At 53.9% G+C, this 18969-nt stretch overlaps 1 protein-coding gene across 2 annotated transcripts in view; it reads right to left on the reverse strand.

Annotated features, from left to right (window-relative positions):
• Window positions 1-3375: 3375 nt before the first annotated feature.
• Itga5 (integrin subunit alpha 5) overlaps window positions 3376-18969 on the reverse strand; it is a 24962-nt gene continuing 9368 nt past the window's right edge. The window contains exons 3-30 of one of the 2 annotated variants that reach the window (XM_004637931.2): window positions 17506-17618; window positions 17282-17402; window positions 17055-17116; window positions 16926-16971; window positions 16565-16690; window positions 16318-16362; window positions 15933-15976; window positions 14375-14431; window positions 13970-14022; window positions 13502-13710; window positions 12559-12750; window positions 12355-12400; window positions 12085-12186; window positions 11874-11929; window positions 11596-11750; window positions 11202-11339; window positions 11005-11072; window positions 10229-10379; window positions 10058-10147; window positions 9732-9811; window positions 9549-9629; window positions 9341-9446; window positions 8822-8974; window positions 7868-7951; window positions 7643-7756; window positions 6426-6527; window positions 5313-5435; window positions 3376-4656 (exon numbers count right to left, since the gene is read on the reverse strand). In XM_004637931.2, the coding sequence (XP_004637988.1) occupies window positions 4573-4656; window positions 5313-5435; window positions 6426-6527; window positions 7643-7756; window positions 7868-7951; window positions 8822-8974; window positions 9341-9446; window positions 9549-9629; window positions 9732-9811; window positions 10058-10147; window positions 10229-10379; window positions 11005-11072; window positions 11202-11339; window positions 11596-11750; window positions 11874-11929; window positions 12085-12186; window positions 12355-12400; window positions 12559-12750; window positions 13502-13710; window positions 13970-14022; window positions 14375-14431; window positions 15933-15976; window positions 16318-16362; window positions 16565-16690; window positions 16926-16971; window positions 17055-17116; window positions 17282-17402; window positions 17506-17618 (2801 nt within the window). In that variant the 3' untranslated portion in view covers window positions 3376-4572. Of the gene's footprint in view, window positions 4657-5312; window positions 5436-6425; window positions 6528-7642; window positions 7757-7867; window positions 7952-8821; window positions 8975-9340; window positions 9447-9548; window positions 9630-9731; window positions 9812-10057; window positions 10148-10228; window positions 10380-11004; window positions 11073-11201; window positions 11340-11595; window positions 11751-11873; window positions 11930-12084; window positions 12187-12354; window positions 12401-12558; window positions 12751-13501; window positions 13711-13969; window positions 14023-14374; window positions 14432-15158; window positions 15251-15932; window positions 15977-16317; window positions 16363-16564; window positions 16691-16925; window positions 16972-17054; window positions 17117-17281; window positions 17403-17505; window positions 17619-18969 lie in introns of those variants that run through there. The other variant, XM_023722720.1, reaches the window with a different exon arrangement.

The raw sequence follows: 18969 nt of genomic DNA on the forward strand, positions 1-18969 counted from the left end.
GCAGAGGAGGCCGAGGCGGAGCGGGGGCGGGGCCCGCAGCAGGTGAGGACGGGAGGAGGGGGACCCTGCGCCCCGGGCTCCGCGAGGGGGCGTCCTGGCCCTTCCTGCTTCCTCCCGCGCTTCTGCTCGCGGTCCCCAGTTCTCCGGGCTTTCCAAGGTGTCCCTGCAGCCAGGGCTGGGGAAACAAGACATTTAGAAGATGGTGTCAGGTGGTGAAGGAATCTGGAAACTCAGACTTCTGGGTTCCCGGGAGGGGCTGACTCCGAGGGCGGGAAGTATGTTCTGCGCTGATACGGGCCAGGATTCCTAAGCATTCTGGGGAGGGATGGTTGGGTGGGACAACGGGGTCCCCTCCATAGTAGTGGGCTGGGACCGGGGTTGAGGAGGGCAGTAGAACATGTTTGAGTGCCAGATGTTTTCTCTGGCCTTGCAGTGGGATGCTGGGGGCTGGGTCTCAAATTCGGATGGTGGAAGGGGGACGTGAAGTTGATCTCTAGCTGTCTAAGTGCTTGGATCCTTAGGGAGGTCTGTGTGAAGATACAATTAATGGTTCTGAAAAGGTGGAAATCTGGTAGGTTTGTAATTTAGAGCAACAAAGATGACAGAAGACTCAGTATTAAGGCAGGACCCTGTAGTGATGGGCTGGATGAGGTGTGGGTGGCATTGCTCCAGGGCTTAAATGCAGGCCATTTCTCCACAAAAGAGAGCAAAGAGATAATAAATTGAAGAGGATTGGTGAGGTGAAAGGGAGGGTGGGGGGTAGGCCAGAGTAAGAGTTGGTGGTCTTCATGACACCTGGAGTAAGGGCCTGTGGGGGGACAGGGCTGGAGGTGTGCAACTCCACCCCACCACGAGGCCAGAGTCTGGGAGTCTGGTAGGTGTCTGGGGAAGATGCAGCTGCTACTGCCAGAACCTGTCTGTACCTGCCTCAGGAGGGAGGGTGGCAGGAGGCTTTCCCAGAATGCCAAGCAGCCAGCTTCAGGCCAACCCAAGCCAGAGGGGAAGGGGGTGTGACTGGGAAAGGGAACACTTGGGGTTTCTAGGGCTGAGGCCTGTGGAAAGATGATGAGACTAGACTCCTAGGACAGTTTAGGAAAGGGAAAGAGTTTTGGGTTCTAGGGGAGGAGGGGGGGGGGATTTGGGATTAGATGGCCAAATAAGAAACAGGAAGTTTGGCTTTCTGTTTCTAGGGCCCAGCAATCTTTTGCCCTCACCCAATTGATCTGGTTTAGAGAAAAGATCTGCTTCTATACCTGCCAAAGCACTCCGGCTCAAGGGCAAGAGAATGCCAAGTGTCAACCCAGGTCCTGTTCTGCTCGAGGCTCAGATACCTCAGGAAACTATGACCTTGCTGCCCTCATCTGTCCTGGTGAGGCAGTGGGGTCTCTGGGCCCCTCAGAGGTCCTCTTGCTGTTGGTCTGAACTGCCATCATCCTGCTTGACTCCTATATGAGAGAGGCCCCTGCTCCTTGGACCTTGCTTCTCTCCTTTTCCCCAGTTTTCTCTCCTGGACAGATGCTAAGACTACACAGGGGCCAGCACCAGGCACAGCTGAGTGATGTCGCCTAGCCCTGGGCCCTTGTGTACCTCCCTACAATCTTCCAGGGGCTCAGAATTAAGGTTGCAGAAGAGGGGTTGCTTAGCTCACTAGGAGGAGGCAGCTGACCGGATGGTGGGGTGACCTTGCAGGAAGCTGGGGGGGCAGCATGTGGGGTGAATTCATTATTGATGAGCCCTGCACCCCGGGCTACTAATGAGCCCAGGCCGGCTGCTCTAATTGATGTCAAGAAACTTGAGACCCCCAGATCATCTTCCTGCCTGCCAGCTGCCTCTTGCAAGCCCCCTCCCCCTCCCACACCCCCAGCTGCTCTTCTCTCCCTTGCTCATTTTCATCTCCACCAACACAGACAAGGAGAGGGTTCAGGCCTGCCAGCCCCTACTCGCATGTTCCTCTGGATCATCCAGGTCTCAAGGTGGGAGGCACAAGTGCTTTGTAGGGTTGAGAGATTTGGAAGAGGAAATCTGGCCCAGAGTCAGAGAATGAAGCTCAAGGACAGAGAGAGTGGTACCAGATTACGCCTGTGGCATTCTGAGTCCGAGGAATTCCTTCCTTGTATTGTGCGCCCGTGGAGAGAGCGTGCCACCCTCACAGCACAGGCATCATACGCCGACACACCCATGCACCAGCCTAGGAGTCACAGCCCACTTCCCATCCTCATTTCCTCCTCACAACAGTGAAATTTCAGATCTAACCAGGCATGGTGGTGTGTACTTGTGACCCCAGCATGTAGGAGGAGGAGGCAGGAGGATTGCCATGAGTTGAGGCCAGCCTGGGCTACATATGTGAGTTTAAGGCCAGCCTGCAATACATAGTGACATCCTGTTTCTAGACAGCCAAATGTGGCCCCTGAAGTGTGCCTGCTGGCACCCTATCCCTCTCCCAAGAACGGGAAGACGTCAGTGTACATACAGCATGGAATTTTCTTCCCTGAGAATTTCCAGGGCCCTGTACCATGGCCATTGTCCTTGGAAACCCTGGGTGACCGTCAGTCATGGCCCTCCTCATCTTCCCTTTGCATGGATGGGTTCTGGCAAGACTTTCCTAGGCATGGAATGGGCTCAAAAGTCACAGAAGTGTGGTTCAGACATGGTCTCCCTGGAGAGGTATTTGGAGGTGACAAAGGCACTGCTAGGTAGGTAGGAGCCGGAGTTCACAACAGCCCAGAAGACAGGTGGACCTCTCTCCCTCTCCCTTCCCCAGTCCAATACATTTGTGGCTATGCTGCCCTCTGGTGGTTACTTTTTGGTCTAGCTAAGGTGGACCTCTTAGCCTCCAAGCAGCCCCTTTCTTGCTTTAGCAGATCAGGACCTCCCTTGGGGAAAGAGGGCCTGGTGGGGTGGGGCTGGGACTCTCATTCCACGTAATTTCCATCTGCAGCCCTGAACTCTATGACACAGGTAAGAAAGAGGGCCTTCTCAATGAGATGTGCTAAGTCTGATCTGTCTGGGACACACTGACCTTGGGCAAATTACATGAATTCTGGGCCTCAGTGTTCTCCTTGTGAAGATAAGGAGTTAATAGTAATAACTACTTCACAAGACTGTTAGAAATTAAACAAAATCATGTATGTAAATTATTTAACACCACCTCTTCCACCAGTACACAATAGCAATAAAAACATAATAGAAAAAAAATCTATCTGGCTCTCTTCTAATTTAGTTTTATGCCTTTTTCTTCTCATTTAATTACTCTGATTTAGGGAAGCCTAGGTACATTCTTGGCACCATCCCCAGTCCATTCTTGCCCACCTTCCACTCTGACCTGCCCTCCATATTCTAACATCTTTGAACTCATTTCACCATCGCTTTGGCCTAAGAGAAGTTGGAGGGCATGGGGCTGGGGTGGGTGGTGTTTATACTCCTGAATCCCATTTGGGGGCCATGTGGGGAGATGGGGGTGTCATATTATTGAATCCCAAGGAAAAGAAGCCAAGAGACAGGCTTCTCCTTCCCACCAGGCCACCCGGGTCCAGGACGAGTCTGGAAGGAGTGGGGTAAGATACACACTGCAGCCCTGGTAGTGGGGCGCTGGGTTGGGTTTATTGCACTTGCAACAGAGTTTAAATAAGTCCCCGGAATCTGGAGCGGAGGGGAGGGGAGGGTGGGGAACAGGGAGGAGAGGGGCAGTGTCAGTGCAGCTGGCGGGCAGAACCCAAGTCCTGCAGGCCCACTGCCCCATCTCCTGGGAGGAACGACAGGGCCTGAGTCTGCAGGCTGAGGTTCCAGATCTGTTGCCACCATGGCCTCGTCAGGGTCCTGGGCAACTTCTGACTTCTCCAAGTCAGGACTGCTTTGGGCCTGCAGGCCCAGGTCTGGAGCAGACCCAACACATAGTCCTGGATCTTCCTGGATTAGGTTATCAATGCCTGGAGTCCAGTTCCAGATCAAACCTGAGCCTCAGACTGGATCTGGCTCCATTCAAGTTCTGATTTCCCCTGGAGCTGGGTTCTGGGCCAGCATCGACCTTTGTGTGGGATCTGTCCTGAGCTGGTCCTGGGGAAACATCCACGGTTAGTGTTCTTTGTTGGCCCACCAGGCCGGGACTGTTGCAGCTGCCAGGTCCCGCTCCTGCGTCCCAGGTTCTTAGCTGGGCTTGTTGTGGATCTTTGGCAAGGCTGACAATGCATCCTGGCACGCTGGAGCTGCGCAAGAAGTCCCGATGGCACGTATGGTCCAGGGAACTACAACTGACTCCCTAGTTATGGTTCCAAGTTGTTTTCAGAAACTCCAAGATGCAAAGGCTGCAGAAGGCTGGGGCCTCTGTCCCTGGTTCTGGGCCCTCCATCCACGAGAGGGCATGTGTAAACGAGGGTCCTTCACAGTACATGGGGGGCATCCTCAGCTTCTTGCCCCCCTCCCTGGCTCTGGCCCTTCAAGTATGTCTCTGGGCTAGGGAGAAGAGCTTCTCCCTGGCCCTCAGCACCTTTAGGAAGTGTCCAGTCCCCTCCCCATCAGCAGACTGAGAGCAGGGGGCCTGGACCTTTAGGATCGGGAGTCTGTGATCAGAAGGACTCAGGCGTCGGAGGTGGCTGGAGGCTTGAGCTGAGCTTTTTCCATGGCAGTGCCATATGGGAGGGAGCGTTTGAAGAATCCAAGCTGATAAAAGGAGACGAGAAGGGAGGGTTTAGGTACCACCATTTCTCCCCAGCCCTCATCTCAAGAAAAAACAGTGGACTCTAGTGCTTCCCACCTCCCCATCCTGTAAAAGAGGCTTCTGAACTCAGTGAGACCATTCCTCCCAGAGGCCCAGTGAGCACACAAGGGCTGAAGCTGGGGGTGACTTGGTATGGAGAGAATCTCTTACCAGTGCTGAACAACACCCCCCGTGAAGCCAGAGGGGAAAACAGTTCGAATCAAGTGCCAAGTCTGATTGCCTAGCAGTGGTTGCCTTTTGAGGTTTCTAGGCCACTTGTAAAATGTGATCAAGTAGTGCTGGCTGCCATGGGGTTTTGGAGGCAGTCACAGCACAAATGCCTTGCATCTGGCATGTGTGGCTCACAGTGATTTTGTAAATATGGGTGAACTTATTATCTAGCGACAAAGAACTCTTTCTAAGCTCAGCACTGCAGGGTGAAGGGAGCTGTCCTGTAGGAAGGGGAGGACGGGCTATGGATGGAATGCAAGCAGCCAGGGCTAGATGGCTCCAGCACACGGCTGGAAGATTGACCTGGAGGGTGATACTTGGGATTACTCTGGGTCAAGGGCAGAGCCTGAGGAGAGGGTGGCTAGGCTGTGGGCAGAATGTGGCTGACCTTGTAGAGGACATAGATGAGCAGACCGAGGAGCAGGAGGCCAAAGAGAATGGCTAGGATGATAATCCACAGTGGGACACCATTGCTGCCTTCTGCCTTGGTCCACTGCACGGCTGTGGCCACCTGGGGAGCAAGTCGACTCATGAGGGGCAGGCGAGATACCTCATTGGTCTAAAGCGCCTGCTTAGGCAAGCACAGGAACTTCCGTTTGGTCCCTGGCACCACGTGCCACTCCAGCCCCGCCCCCAGCAGCCCCGCCCCCAGCGCAGGCTGAGCTGGACACACACACACACACACACACACACACACACACACACACACACAGATGAGTCATGAGGACCCTCATGATTCTTGCTACCCAACACATGGGCCCCATCTCCTTTTGGATCTGGACTCCCCTCCCAGGTCTCATTTTGGGCTAACAGTGCTCTGAATTTAAAAGACACAGATCCCTAAAATACACAGCATTGTCAAGTCTTACTTTTTTTTTGTCCTTGAGACAGGGTCTCACTATGTAGTTCAGGCTGGTGTTAAACTGACTTTGTAGCCCAGGCTGGCCTCAAATTTACAGCACTCCTCCTGCCTCAGCCTCCCCAGTGCTGGGATTACAGGTGTGCACCACCATGCCTGGATGTCTCTTAATTTTGAGCTTTCCTGTATGCTATTCCTTCTCCCAGAATCTTCCTTTCCTTCATGGTTGTCCCTTTATTTATTTATTTATTTTTTGGCAGAACCAGGGATTGAACTCAGGCCCTTGCGCTTGCCAGGGAAGCGCTTATTCCTCTGAGCCATCTCCCCGGCCCCTTGGTCATTCCTTCATAACTCAGCTTGCACTTCACTTCTGCCAGGAAGCCTTCTCTGACCCCAGGACTGGGCTCAGGGGATCCTTGAATGTGTTCCCATAAACACCCTGGCACTTGTCACACTGCACTAGCCCTGCCTGCTAGGCTATAGGCGACATTCCTTATCACTGTCTGAGCATGTGCACAGTCCCGGAACACAGTGACTGTTCAGCAGTCAGGACAGCAAGGCCAGCTCCTACCCCTGTTCCAGGCCTAGTCTCAGCACTCTGAGCCCTGTTTTCTTGGCCCAGACCTCAGACCCTGGGCTTACCTCAAGTTTCTTTTGGGGCAGCTGCTGGGGCAGGATCCGGTAGGGCATCTTCAGGGCTTTGTACTCAGCTTCACACTGCAGGCTGAATGGCTGCTGCTCCTTCTGTGGCAGGGGTTGGAAGGTGGGTGGACATCAGGGCAGACCCTCTTGGGATTGGGAGGATAAAGGGCTTCCCTGTGTCTGACTCAGGCTGTGGTCTTTCCCTCAGTATATAGCCCAGGCTGGTCTAGAACTCTGTGGTCCTCTTGCCTTAGCCTCCTGAGAGCTGAGATTACAGGCACGACCACCATCCCCAGCAGCCTTCCCTGTCTTGGACTCACCTTCCCCTCCTGTTCTTTATATAACAAATATAATGTTGAATAATTATAACTAAAGAATGTGTAACCAGATGACTGTTCAATAAGTATCTTTTTAAAAATGTACTTAGTACAAGGTCTATAGGGTCTCACTACACAGATTGGATTCATAGTGATCCTCTTGTTTTCAGCCTTCCACATGCTGGGATTATAGGCGGTGCTGGGATTACAGGTGCATGCTACCATGCCCAGTTTTGATTGCATCTCAGCCTGCTGGGGCCAGCATGGCATGCCGGGCATTGAACTTGGTGTTTTTTTTTTTTTCCATCACTAATGTGAGTTAATACCTAGGACAATGCTTGGTCCCTGATGTGGGCCCAAGGCTGGGGCTATAACAGAGGAATATCCAGGCATTGATAACCTAAATACCTGCCTGGCAAGTACAAAGTCCTGAGTTTGATTCCCAGTACAAAAAAACAAAACAAAATGTGTGCCCGATAAATGACTTCTCTTTACTATGGCTACCACTGCTTGCCTGGACACTGTGGGCTCATCTCCATCTTTTTTTTTTTAATAAGGTAGTTGTTTGGTTTTTTTTTTTGTTTGTTTGTTTTGGTGGAACTGGGGATTGAACTCAGGCCCTTGAGCTTGCCAGGGAAGCGCTTATCCTACTGAGCCACCTCCCCTGCCCTGCTCATCTCTAGGGTCTATATTCTTGGCCCACTGGTTCCTTTTCTGAAAAGGCTGTGAAAGAGAAGCAGTTACCCCTACTGTGGCCACGAGGTGGCGCTAAGGACACACAGCCCGGCTAGAAAAGTCAAGGCAAGGTGGCAGTAGGGAAAGGGCCAGGAGTGGTCTGGACAGGCCCTGGGGCCAGAGGTCAGGGGTCAAGGGGTTAGAACTGAGGTAAGACTTCCTCACCTGCAGGAAAGTCTTGGCCCAGACTCGGAAATGCAGCTGCAGACTTAGGCTCTGCTGCCGAGCCAGTGGCCCAAGGTCACAGCGCAGCCTGAAACACTCAGTTTCTGGGCATTTCTGGGAAGAAAAGAGGAGGTTTGAGCCTAGAGTCCTGTTTTTCTGGCGCTTCTGAAGGCCTGAGCAGGTACTCAACACCTGGGCCCAAGCCTCAACCCCAGTGTAGCTTACCAGAATCTGCGGCCTGGAGGAGGCAGGGCTCCGGCCTGGAGCGTCTCGTCTCTGCAGGTGGTGTGGGGCCTCCTCAGGATCCAACTGGGGAATGAAAGAGACACTTAGCTGTGTCTTCCACCTCAGTGTCAGCCTACCTTGTTATAGACCCACCCAACCCACCACCTCCACGTGCAAGGTGCCTGGCAAGCTCAGGGCTGAAATGTGGGACTAATTAAACTGGGTTTCAGGAGTTTACATGGAGTTGTGTACATAAGTCACCAGGCCCTGCTCCTGTACCTCCCGGGTAGCTTCAGGCCTCAGTATAACCATTACCTCTTTAAGAAGTTTCCCTATCACTCTGCTTGGTTGCTAGTGTCCAGAGTTGCTGCAGAGTAGCTCTGCCCTTTCACTGCTTTTCGGTTCCTACAACTTTGCTTTTTATTGTCTGTCATCCTTCAGAGTGCAAGCTCCACAAATATGGGATTTGGGCAGTTTTGGTTTTTTTGTGGAACCAGGGATTGAACTCAGACCCTTGACCTTGCCAGGGAAGCGCTTATTCCACTGAGCCATCTCCCCAGCCCCCTGGACAGTTTTGTTTGGTGTGGTTTTCTCTGAGCCTAACATTGTTCAGTTTGTAGACTCATTCAATGAACTACTTGGAGTAAGGACACTAGAAAGCAGGACGTGGGGCCTAGAGAAAGGTCTGAAGGCTTCCTGTAGGAGATGGTGTGGACTGGGGCCTCTGGAAGATGCTAAGCAATAGGGAAGGATATTTGAGGCAGAGAGACAGAAATGCAGTGGACGAGTGTTTTTCTCTTCCCAGGCTTGGTGGTGTCTGCGTCCTCTGCCCCTGCTAGTGGCCTTGTCCCTGCTCTGAGCCAGTCCTCAGTGTCTCTTATGGGCCCCCACAGCCCTTCCAGCCCTCAGCCCTGGCCCTCTGAGCCTGCCCCTCACCAGGGGCCAAGCCCTCACCTTCAGGCCCCGCAGGTTGGGGGTGTGACTGGTGGTGCAGTTGGTGAGTCCCGTAACCTTGGTCACGTAGAGGAGCTGATGACCTTCCCAAGTCTGGGGACAGCTGATGTTCAGCACACCCTGGCTGATGGTGCTGGGGCCGTGGTTGATGAGCTGAGGGGAAGAGCAGTCAGTATGAGGAGGAAGGGAACTCTTCTGCCCTCACTGAGTCCCTGGCCACCGTGGCCCCAACCTGGCCTGCTGTGGCGCTCCTGACTTGGGGCTGAGGGAGAACCCATGGACAGAATGGAAATCCTAGCTGACACTTTCCAATACAACTCCTTCCTTTCCCAGCTACTCAGCTGGCCTGCCTCTCCTCTGGCCTCTCTCATAGCCCTGGCGCATCGCCCTGTCCTCCCTCCTCTTTTCTTGGTCTTCCCTCTGCTCCTCACCACTGTCCTATCAGCTCCTCCTTTCCATGCTTCCCTCTGGCTTGTCCCTCCACTCCCTCTCCCTGGCCTGCCTTGAAGCTCTCCTCACCTCATAAACATGGTGGACGGCAGGGCCCACATCGCCCTCTGTCTGAAGCTGATTCGGGGGATGCCAGTCACTGACTGGGAAGACCACGGCTTCTGGCTTGGACACACTGAGAAGGGGCATGGTTCAGAGGGCAGAAGGAGCCTCACATCCATCCTTCCCCAGATCTGCTGCCCCTCCCAGGAAGGCCCTATTCAGCCTGGGCACTGACCCATTAAGGGAAACCTGGGCCTGGGCCTCCACGGAGAGCCGGAAGGAGACCACATCGCTCTGCGAGTTGTTGAGATTCTTGCTGTGGGACAGAGGCAAGACAGGTGTTGCCGGAGCCCAGCCTGCCAGAACTTCCTCTGGCACCAGGTCGGCTGGCTGCCTCCTCCGCCCACTCACTCCCTACCTGAGGATCTGGAAGTCAAACTGGATGGTTTCCTTTGTGTCCTGGAGATGACGGACAGTGAATCGAAGGCCTCCCCAGATCTGTGAGGCAGGAAGAAGGGAGCTGTTAGGCCAAGCATTTGCCTGATACTCCAGCTTCGGCCCTCCTCTGCCACAGCTATGCTAGGGACTGGGGGTCTCTGTCCTGAGGCCCTCTTTTTTTTTTGTGGAACTGGGGATTGAACTCAGGCCCTTGCACTTGCCAAGCAAGTGCTTAGTCTACTGAGCCATCTCCCCAGCCCGAGGCCCTCTTTCTTAGGCCCCTCCCCCACCCCGTTCCACACTTACGCTGGCTCCTGCCTTCATGGGGTTACCCAGGTCGCACACTAGCAGGCTCTGGTTCACAGTGAAATAGTCACAGCTCAGGCTGGAGAAGTTCTGGAAGTGGGACAGACACAGTCAGGTTTGGGCCCCCCCAGGGGTTGTCCACCTGGGCCACCCCCATGAGTTCCCTCTCACCCCTGGGTTTCTGACAAGTCCTATGTACTCAGCCTCCAGAGGGGCTGTGACACGCAGCTCAGCCTCATAGGCGCCACCTTCACCCATGTTCTGGGCATGGAAAGTCAGGTTCAGAGTGTCCTTGTTCCCCAGGTACACACGGTTCTGGTCCCTGCAGGAAGCACACAGGACCAGGGAATTAATCCTCAAATTGGAACAATGAACCATGAATCAATACATGGTAGAAACAGACACCATTAACTGAGCTCCAACACTGTGACAGGCACGAGGCTAGATACTTTATGTAGGTTACTGCATTTAATCCTTCCAAAAAGTCACAGAAATATATGCTGTTAATCTAACTACATAAAGAAGCTGCTAGGTATGGTAGCACTTGCCTACAATCCTAGTACTCAGGAGGTTGAGGGAGGAGGAGCGCTAGGAGTTCAAAGTCAGCTTGAACTACAGAGGGAGACCCTGTCTCAGAAAACCAAACAAGAGGCTGGGTGTGGTGGCGCACACCTGTAATCCCAGCACTTGGGAGGGAGGCTGAGGCAGGAGGATCTTGGGAGTTCAAGACCAGTCTGAGCTGTAAAAGGAGCTAAAGGCCAGCCAGCCTGAATTATGTGGCAAGAAAACCAAACACATAACCAAACAACATCCCCAAGAAGCTAAAGGCTAAAGCTCAGTGAAGTTCAGTGACTGCTGGAGGTCACTTAGCTTGCGTGTACGTTATTCTATTTTTTCTGGTGCCAGATATAACCTGGACTCCCCACAGTACTGGTGGCCTCACTTACCCAAACACTTCTAGATGTAGGTCCGGGACACAGACGTTGTCCTCGCCACAGTCCAGCAAGATTTGAGCCTGGAGAGCAGGGCACCCTTGAGACAGGGCGTGCCTACCGTTCCTGGGCTGTAGGGTCCCCTCTCCAGGGCCCTGCCCCCAGGTACCCGGGCCTCCAGCCTCCAGGGCCTTTCCCCAGCATGTCCTTACCTTGTCCTCTATCCGGCTCTTGCTCTGATAATGTAGAACTGGCCGCAGGCCGTGGCTGTCTGTGGGGGCTTTGGGGTCCAAGGAGAAGTTGAGGGCGATGTGAATTGGGGAGAGTTTGTCTCGGAATTCTGATTCATTCTGGGGCCAGGGGAGAGTTCACAATGTCAGGGGACTCAGGACCTTGGTGGCTCTGTGAGCCTCCTATTTCCTTTTGTCTATTTGGCCCCAGTTCTGGTTGTGCTCATTGGTTCGGGGGTTCTGGCATCCTAGTCCCCAGTGCCCTTCCTCAACAAAAGAATCTCCCAATTCTTTTTTTCATGGGGGCTGGAGTTTTTCATGGTGACTCAGAAGCGAAGGAAGCCTCTAGCCAGTCTCTGCCCACTCAGGGCCATACCCGGAGATAGATCTTCATCTCCCTGCACTCCTCCCGAGCCCCGTTCTGGATGAGCAGCGTCTCGGTCAGGGCGGCCTGCTTGGAGGCCAGGAACAGCGCTCGCCGGATCCCTCCCTTCTGCTTCTGCCAGTCCAGCTGCAGCTCCACTGTGAAACCTGCAGCCAGGGAGAGAGATGACAGGACTCTGTCTCTACTTCCTAATCTATCTGGTGAGGAGGGGGTGTCCAGCCCTCCAGCTCCTCCATCCCATCCCTTGGACAGCCAGGCAACTCCCTCACCAATGGAATTAGGGATGTGTTTTCCAGAAGCGTTAAGGCAGAAGCTAAGGTTGATGCTAGAGAAAGACCAAGAGAAAAGCCAAGTTGCTGGTGAACAAAATGAGCAGGCGTCCTCTTTTCTTCAGATGAGGATGCACCCATGTTTGTCTCCTTCCTGGGGTGCATTTGATCCCCTGCCCACATCACTATAGTTCCCAGGGTCCCGGCTCACCAGGCCACAGGGTTTCCCTCCAAGTTGCAGGTGCGCTCCTCTGGGTTGAACATGGCAGGGAAGATGGTGAGTGAGGCGGTGGCCGACACGATGGGGCGACCCCTGTCAGACATGGATGTGGAGTAAATAAAACCAAGACTCCTCCAAAACCTGGACATAAGGCCTGTAACCCTAATTTGCTCTGCACTGATTTTCCCAAGTGTAGCTCAGAGAGAAAGTCCCAATTTCCAGTGTCCCCCAGATGCTTCGGTGGCCCCTTGGAGCTCATACCTGTACACTACAGCTCTGTCCACGCCAAAGGACCCCACAATCAGATCTGCAAGAAGAAACCATTCCTTACAAAGCAAGCCCAGAGCAGGATCTGCTGAAGCAAGGGGACACCGCCACCTCGTGGCTTCAGCCTAGAATTGCATCCAGAAGCCTAGGAAAGGTAAGGACAAGTGAGCAGAGGAAAGGGCCCTGGGCACAACTCACCAGGATATCCATTGCTGTCCAAATCTTGGCCTCCTCGAAGGGCAGAGCCAAAGAAGTCTGGGGTGTGGCCTGCTGCCCACAGGGGCTGCAGAACCTGGGAAGGCTGAGAGGCCAGCCCACCTGGGCCCCCAGGGAACACAAACACTACTCCCTGCTGGGTCTCCCCACCAAAGGGAGCCCCAACAGCCACATCTGAAAGACACAGTACACATCAGTCAGTGGGCTGTGACTCCAGGGCACCAAATTTCTATTACTCGACCCCAGAATCCTATACCCCTACTCATTTTTTAATCCCTGTTTTCTAATCTCTTCTCTCCTTCTGAGGCAGTGTGTCACTATGTGGTTCAGGCTGGGCTTAAACTCGCTTGTGTACCCCAGGCTGGCCTCAAACTATGGGGATCTTCCCACCTTGTCCTCCTGGGTTTTGGGATTATGGGCATGTGCCACCATGCCCCGCTATTTTCTAATCTTTTTAAACTAAGACCAGACTTTGCTATTGAGGTTCACACTTCTTGGAAAGTCAAGGGGCTTGGAGTCTATGGTGACAGACCCTTTCCCCTTCCACCCCATTGTTTTTTTTTTTGGTGGAACTGGGGATTGAATTCAGACCCTTGCACTTGCCAGGCAAGTGCTTATTCTACTGAGCCATCTCCCCGGCCCCAAAGGATATATTGTGACTAAGCTGTCACTTTTTTTTTCCCTCTTTTGGCGGAACTGGGGATTGAACTCAGGCCCTAGCGCTTGCCTGACAAGCACTTACTCCACTGAGCCATCTCCCCAGCCCAACAATCTCCGCCCCCCCCCCCAACTGGGATTGAACTCAGGCCCTTGTGCTTGCCAGGCAAGTGCTTATTCTACTGAGCCGTCTCCTTGGCCCCATCCTTCCATCCCTTTGGATCCAGCTTCCAATTCATCCTCAGCTCCCTGGGCCCGTGGTGCTTACCATTGTAGCCATCCTGGTCCAGGTCCCCCAGGGGTGTCAAGGAGCTGCCAAAGCGGCCAAACTCATCAGAGCCAGTGAGAGTAAGGGTGGGCGTGGGGTCTAAGCCCCTTGGGTGCTGCAGGTAGACATAGACTCTGCCCACCTCCTGGGGCCGCCCGTCAGCTGTCCGCTCCATAAGCAGGGGTGCGCCCACCAGCAGGTCATCCAGCCTGGGAGGGAAAGGCAGACCCAGGCCTCCTGATACCCTGTCTTGCTACCATCTCCCCAGTTTTAGTGCCGGAGCCCCAGGTATCCTGGATCCCATGCTCCCCTCCACCACTCTCAGCTATCTCCTTGTCCCCTCAAAGGGGATGGAACCGTGAGAAGCTGGAGAACAAGCTCTGCACGCACCCTGCTTGCCTGCGGCCCTTGCCCTCTTCCCTCCGGAATGGGAAAAGCATCACGTGTGTGTTCCCCCTTGCTACTCACCCATCCCCGTTGAGGTCAGTGGCAGCCACTGCATAGCCAAAGTAGGAGGCCATCTAGGGGAGGGGACAAGAGGGCACACTGATTAGAGCAAGATGGGGGTCAATAAAAAGGATCAAGGGGGGGCTGGAGAGATGGCTCAGTGGTCTAAAGCACCTACTTGAAACAAGCTTGGCAAAGCACAGGGACCGCGGTTCGATCCCCAGCACCACATGCCAGCCAGACCCGCCCCCTGGTGGGCTGAGCTGGCCACACACACACACACACAATAAATAAATGTAATAAATAAAAATAAATAAATATTTAAAAAAAAAAAAAAGGATCAAGGGGGACCGTGAGGGGTAGTTCAGGAAGCTGGAGCACGGCTGGCAGAAGGCCAAACTGCAGCCACGCGGGGAGCATCCTCACCTGTTCCCCTGAGAAGTTGTAGAGGGATCGCATGTCTGAGCCATTCAGGATGGTGACCTAGGGATAGGAGATAAGCGTGTTGGTCCCAGACAGTCCTCGGCTGAAGGACAAATGGGTTCAGGATCCTTGGGCACATGCTCAGCCTGCCTGCCCTCCCCTCCCTCAGCTTTGCCCTCCTGTCTCCATCTCTTTGCTGTGCGGCACCACCTCATGGTGCTTCCCTAATTTTTCCTTCATGCCATTGATCAACCTGTGGTAGATTTCACATTTAGGTTTGCCGCCCATCTCTGCCCACAGGAATGTAAGACCCACGAGGGAGGCGGGGCACAGAAAGCGCTCAATAATTACACCTGAGTGCGCACTTGGGCTTCAGGCCTACCATGTTCAAAGCCTAAGTCAGCCCTCATTCCTGTTGTCCCAGGCCACACTTGCTCCCTTGTGCTCCCTGGTGATTGACCCTCCCAGCCCCCCTCCGCCCCCCACCTCGGTTCCTGCTCTCTTCTCCACTCTTGCTGCTGTGATTTGTACTGGGAGTCTGGCCCAGGGGCGTTACACAGCTGCTTCTCCTGGCTCAGCACCCTCCTCCCAGGGCAGCAACACTGACTGCTCCACAGCGATGGAGGATGGTTACCTCTGGCCTGGAAACCCCTAACAGTTCCCTACAGCCACAGCCATGGCCAGTCTCACTTCTTGGCTGGTCCTGCATGGTGCCAGAGAATCTGACCCTTGCAGCTATGTTGTCCCACCTTCCCTTATGAACAGCCCATGAAGCCACCCCATTAGCCTGGCATGTTCCCTCTATGCTGCTGCCCAGAACAGGCTGCCCCCTCCTCTACACTGCTGTATCTCCTTGACTGCCTTCCATGGCACAGAAAGAGCGCTGGCTAGAATAAGAGACAGCTAGATTTAAAGCTCCAAGCAGCCACCTACTAACTGGAGGATCTTAAGCAACTCCCTCCATTTCACAAGACTTCAGCTTTGTCATACGTAAAATGTGAGCAATAACATCTACCCCACAGACTTATGAGGAATCAGAAGTGACAGTGCCCGGCGCACTGAGGGCTTACCGATCGTGGCTCTGCCTGAGGTGAGAACAGTGTGTGTCTTATCTCACGTACTTGATTGGAAGTGTTTTGTATGACGGGGTATGATGTCTTTTTCATTTTCCTATCTCTTACCTTGCCTCAATAATAAATGCTGTTAATTGAAGAAATCCCGTGGTACTCTTATCTGCAGGGGTACTTGTCATGGTCTAATAATACCAGCTACCCGTTGTACACTGCCTGGCAATTCACTAAGTATTTTGACGAGCATTATCTCATTTCACCCTTTCAAGAGCCTTGTGAGTTCAGAGCTATTATTATCCCATTGTACAGAGAGGATGGAGGCTTAGAGAGGTTAAGCAGGAAGCAGGAGGATCGAGCCAGTGCAAGTGCCAGAGAACCTGAATGAGACCCTGACTCCAAAGCCCATGTTCTGATCTATGTTTTGAGACTTCGAAAACTGATGTGTAAGGTCACTGGGAGGAGAGGAACTAGGAGGTTGGTCCAGGACTTACGTAGCCATAGGTGAGGTTCCCCTTGGGCACGGCAGCTACAAAATCTGCCAAGACAAGAGAGAGTAGTGAGCTCTGGCAGGGGAAGGGGAGCAGCACACCTGGGAGTGTTGAGCTTTACATCTTTTTTTTCCTGTACCAGAGATCGAACTCAGGACCTTGTGCTTGCCAGACAGGTACTTGTGCTGCTGAGCTATCTCCCCGGCCTGCTTTTGGGGTTCTTGAAAACAGGGTCTCACTGTGTAGTTCCGATTGGCCGACTGGCCTTGAACTCACTATGCAGCCCAGGCTAGCCATGATGCTCCTGAGGTTACCAGTGGGCGCCACCCAGCTAGGTTCTTTCTTTCCATCCACCCTGCTCAGGCCAGGTCTAGGGATGGACGCTCACCTTCTGTATCATCACCGCTGAATTCACCCACAGCCACAGAGTATCCTGGAGGCGGGCATGGGAGATGTTAGCTTTCCTGCTGTACAGCCCCGCTGCCCTGACCAACCCTGGTCTTCCCCTCCCCCACAGGCCTGCCTAGGACAGGTGTGGCACCCGGATGGAAGAAGGGAGGCAAAGACATGAGTGGGGACAGGGGCCTTAGAGCTCTTCCCTACCTCTTCCTCCCCCTCCCCCCTCGCTCACTCACCCATGTAACTGTCATCGTAGATGGAGCTTGCCTGGCGAGTCTGTAGCTGCCCCTGGACCAGGTTGATCAGGTACTCAGGGTAATAGGATTCTGCGATCTGCTCCTGAGTGGCGGACAGGATCTGGCCTGGGGAGGGGGTCAGGAGGGGTTGGGTGGTGGGGAAGTGGTAGAGAAGGACCTATGGTGCGACTTCAGGAGCCTGGGTCAGGGAAGGGAAGCAGGCAGAGGGTGGTGGAAAAGGATGTAAGTCTCAAGAGGAGAACCAGGAGGGGCAAGGAGGCAGCAAGAAGGACTGGTGACCCAGGTGGGGAGTGGGGAAGGAAGGCTGGTCCCAGGTCCCCAGGAGGGCAGAAGTGCTTACCTTGCCAGAAATAGCTCCCTGGTCCACCCAGGACCACCCGGCCTGTCTGTGGAGGGAAGGAGGTGAGCCAACCACATGGTCCTGACCCCTGTGGCCGCCCATCGCCCCTCTATCGGGGCACCTGCTCACCTTGGTGATCTCAGCACTGAAGCCCCCTTGGCAGTAGCCCTGCCCTGCCTCTGAGCTGAAGTCTGTGGAGGAGAAGGTGGGGATAGTGAGCCCTGCACATGGGCCAGGCAGGGAGGAGTGAGGGGACGAATGAGGCTCTTAGTGTGGGGGGCCGTGGGGAAGCAGCCAGGTGCAGGAGAGCCTCCCACAGGGAAGGTGGCTGGCCACATGCCCTTGCTTGCTCCTACCTGAGCGGCAAGGTGCATACTCCAGGATCCGCGTGAAGTTGCCTGTGGAGAGGTAGCAGGTGCCCACAGGGTCGCTCAGCCGCTCCTTCTCGGTGCGCCAGCTGTACAGTGGAGCACATGCCTGGAGGGCCCGAGGAGGGGCTTCAGGTGTATGGTCCCATAAAACCTTTCCTTCCTCCCTCCGGCCACCCCCAGGCACCGCAGCAGAGCCCCCAGCTGCTCACCAAGATGGAGGAGTCATGGGCTCGCACTGTCGCCCCGAACCACTGCAAGGACTTGTATTCCACAGGCACCTCTCCCTCTGTACTGGACAACGAAGACTCCAGGATCCGGGAGCCTTGGGGAGAGAAGGGGTCCTGTTGGGCCCTGGCAGCTGAACTCCAGAGCAGCCTTGTTTCTGGCCTAAGGATGCACAGCCTGCTACAGCCCTGAACATCCAACCTCTGTCCCTATCCCATGGTTAGGGAGCTGGAGAGGATCTCTATCTGCTTGGGGTAGACTCAGGCCTCCTCTAGAGGCACACCCACTGGGGTTTCTAGAGTCACCTCCTCTGGGCACTCTGCTTCCTCCTCCACCTGGGACCAGATACTTGCAGGGTTCTGAGGCAAGAGTGTGGTGGGAAGGTGGAATTTCCCAAGAGGGTGATGCTGGCTGCGCTTCTCTGTCTGTATCTGGGCCTGCGTCTCTAATAGCAATCTATTCCATTTACTTTCTTCTTTCTCCTTCCCCTCCATTTTTTTTTTTTTTTTTTGTATTTTTTATATCTTAGGGAAGGGTCTACAGGGTGTTCAGGGTTTCACTACTACATCGGACTCATAGTGATCCGCCTGTTTACAGGCTCCCAAGAGCTGGGATTACAGGTGCATGCCACCATGCCTGGTCCCAATCACTGTCTCAGTGTGTCCCAAGGTGGGGCTGGCACGGCAGGTCTGGGAACCCCCCCAGCCCCTGTGCCTGCTTGCAGGTGCTTTAATCTGGTGAGCTATTTGGTCGGCCCTTGAAACAGGGTCTTGACAAGTAGTTCAGGCTGGCCTTAAAGTTGTGTTAGCCTCCTGCCTCAGCCTCTTGAGTGCTGAGACTGCAGGTGTGTACTACTGTGCCTGGCTCCCACAGACTTTCTTTCTTTCTTTTTTTTGGTGGAACAGGGATTGAACTCAGGCCCTTGCACTTGCCAGGGAAGTGCTTGTTCTACTGAGCCATCTCCCTGGCCCCCCCACAGACTTTCTTGATCTTTGTCTGTCTTTCTTTCCAGGCCTCCTCTTTGCCTTCTACATGAACACCTTTCTTATTCCTGATTCTCATTTGTTTTCCAGGCTTTCCAAAATCAGTTTGTTTAGGAGATGGGCATATAGTGGTTTAGTGGTATAGCGAGTCTTTTTCCAATATGAGGATTAAACCTAAACCTAGGGTCTTTGCACTGAGCTATACCCCACTCCTTTCTTTTTTCTTTTTAAATTTTTATTTATTTATTTATTTATTTGTGTGTGTGTGTGTGTCTGTGTGTGTGGCCAGCTCAGCCCACCAGGGGGCGGGGCTGGCTGGCATGTGGTGCTGGGGGATTGAACCATGGTCCCTGTGCTTTGCTGAGTTTGTTCTAAGTAGGTGCTTTAGACCACTGAGCCATCTCACCAGCCCCATGCATTTCTCTTCTTCTTCCCATAATCCTTCAGGCCACAGCTCAGGTTTTC

This window comes from Octodon degus, unplaced genomic scaffold (assembly GCF_000260255.1).
Source record: "Octodon degus isolate 3935 unplaced genomic scaffold, OctDeg1.0 scaffold00093, whole genome shotgun sequence".
Classification (NCBI taxonomy): Eukaryota; Metazoa; Chordata; class Mammalia; order Rodentia; family Octodontidae; genus Octodon; species Octodon degus.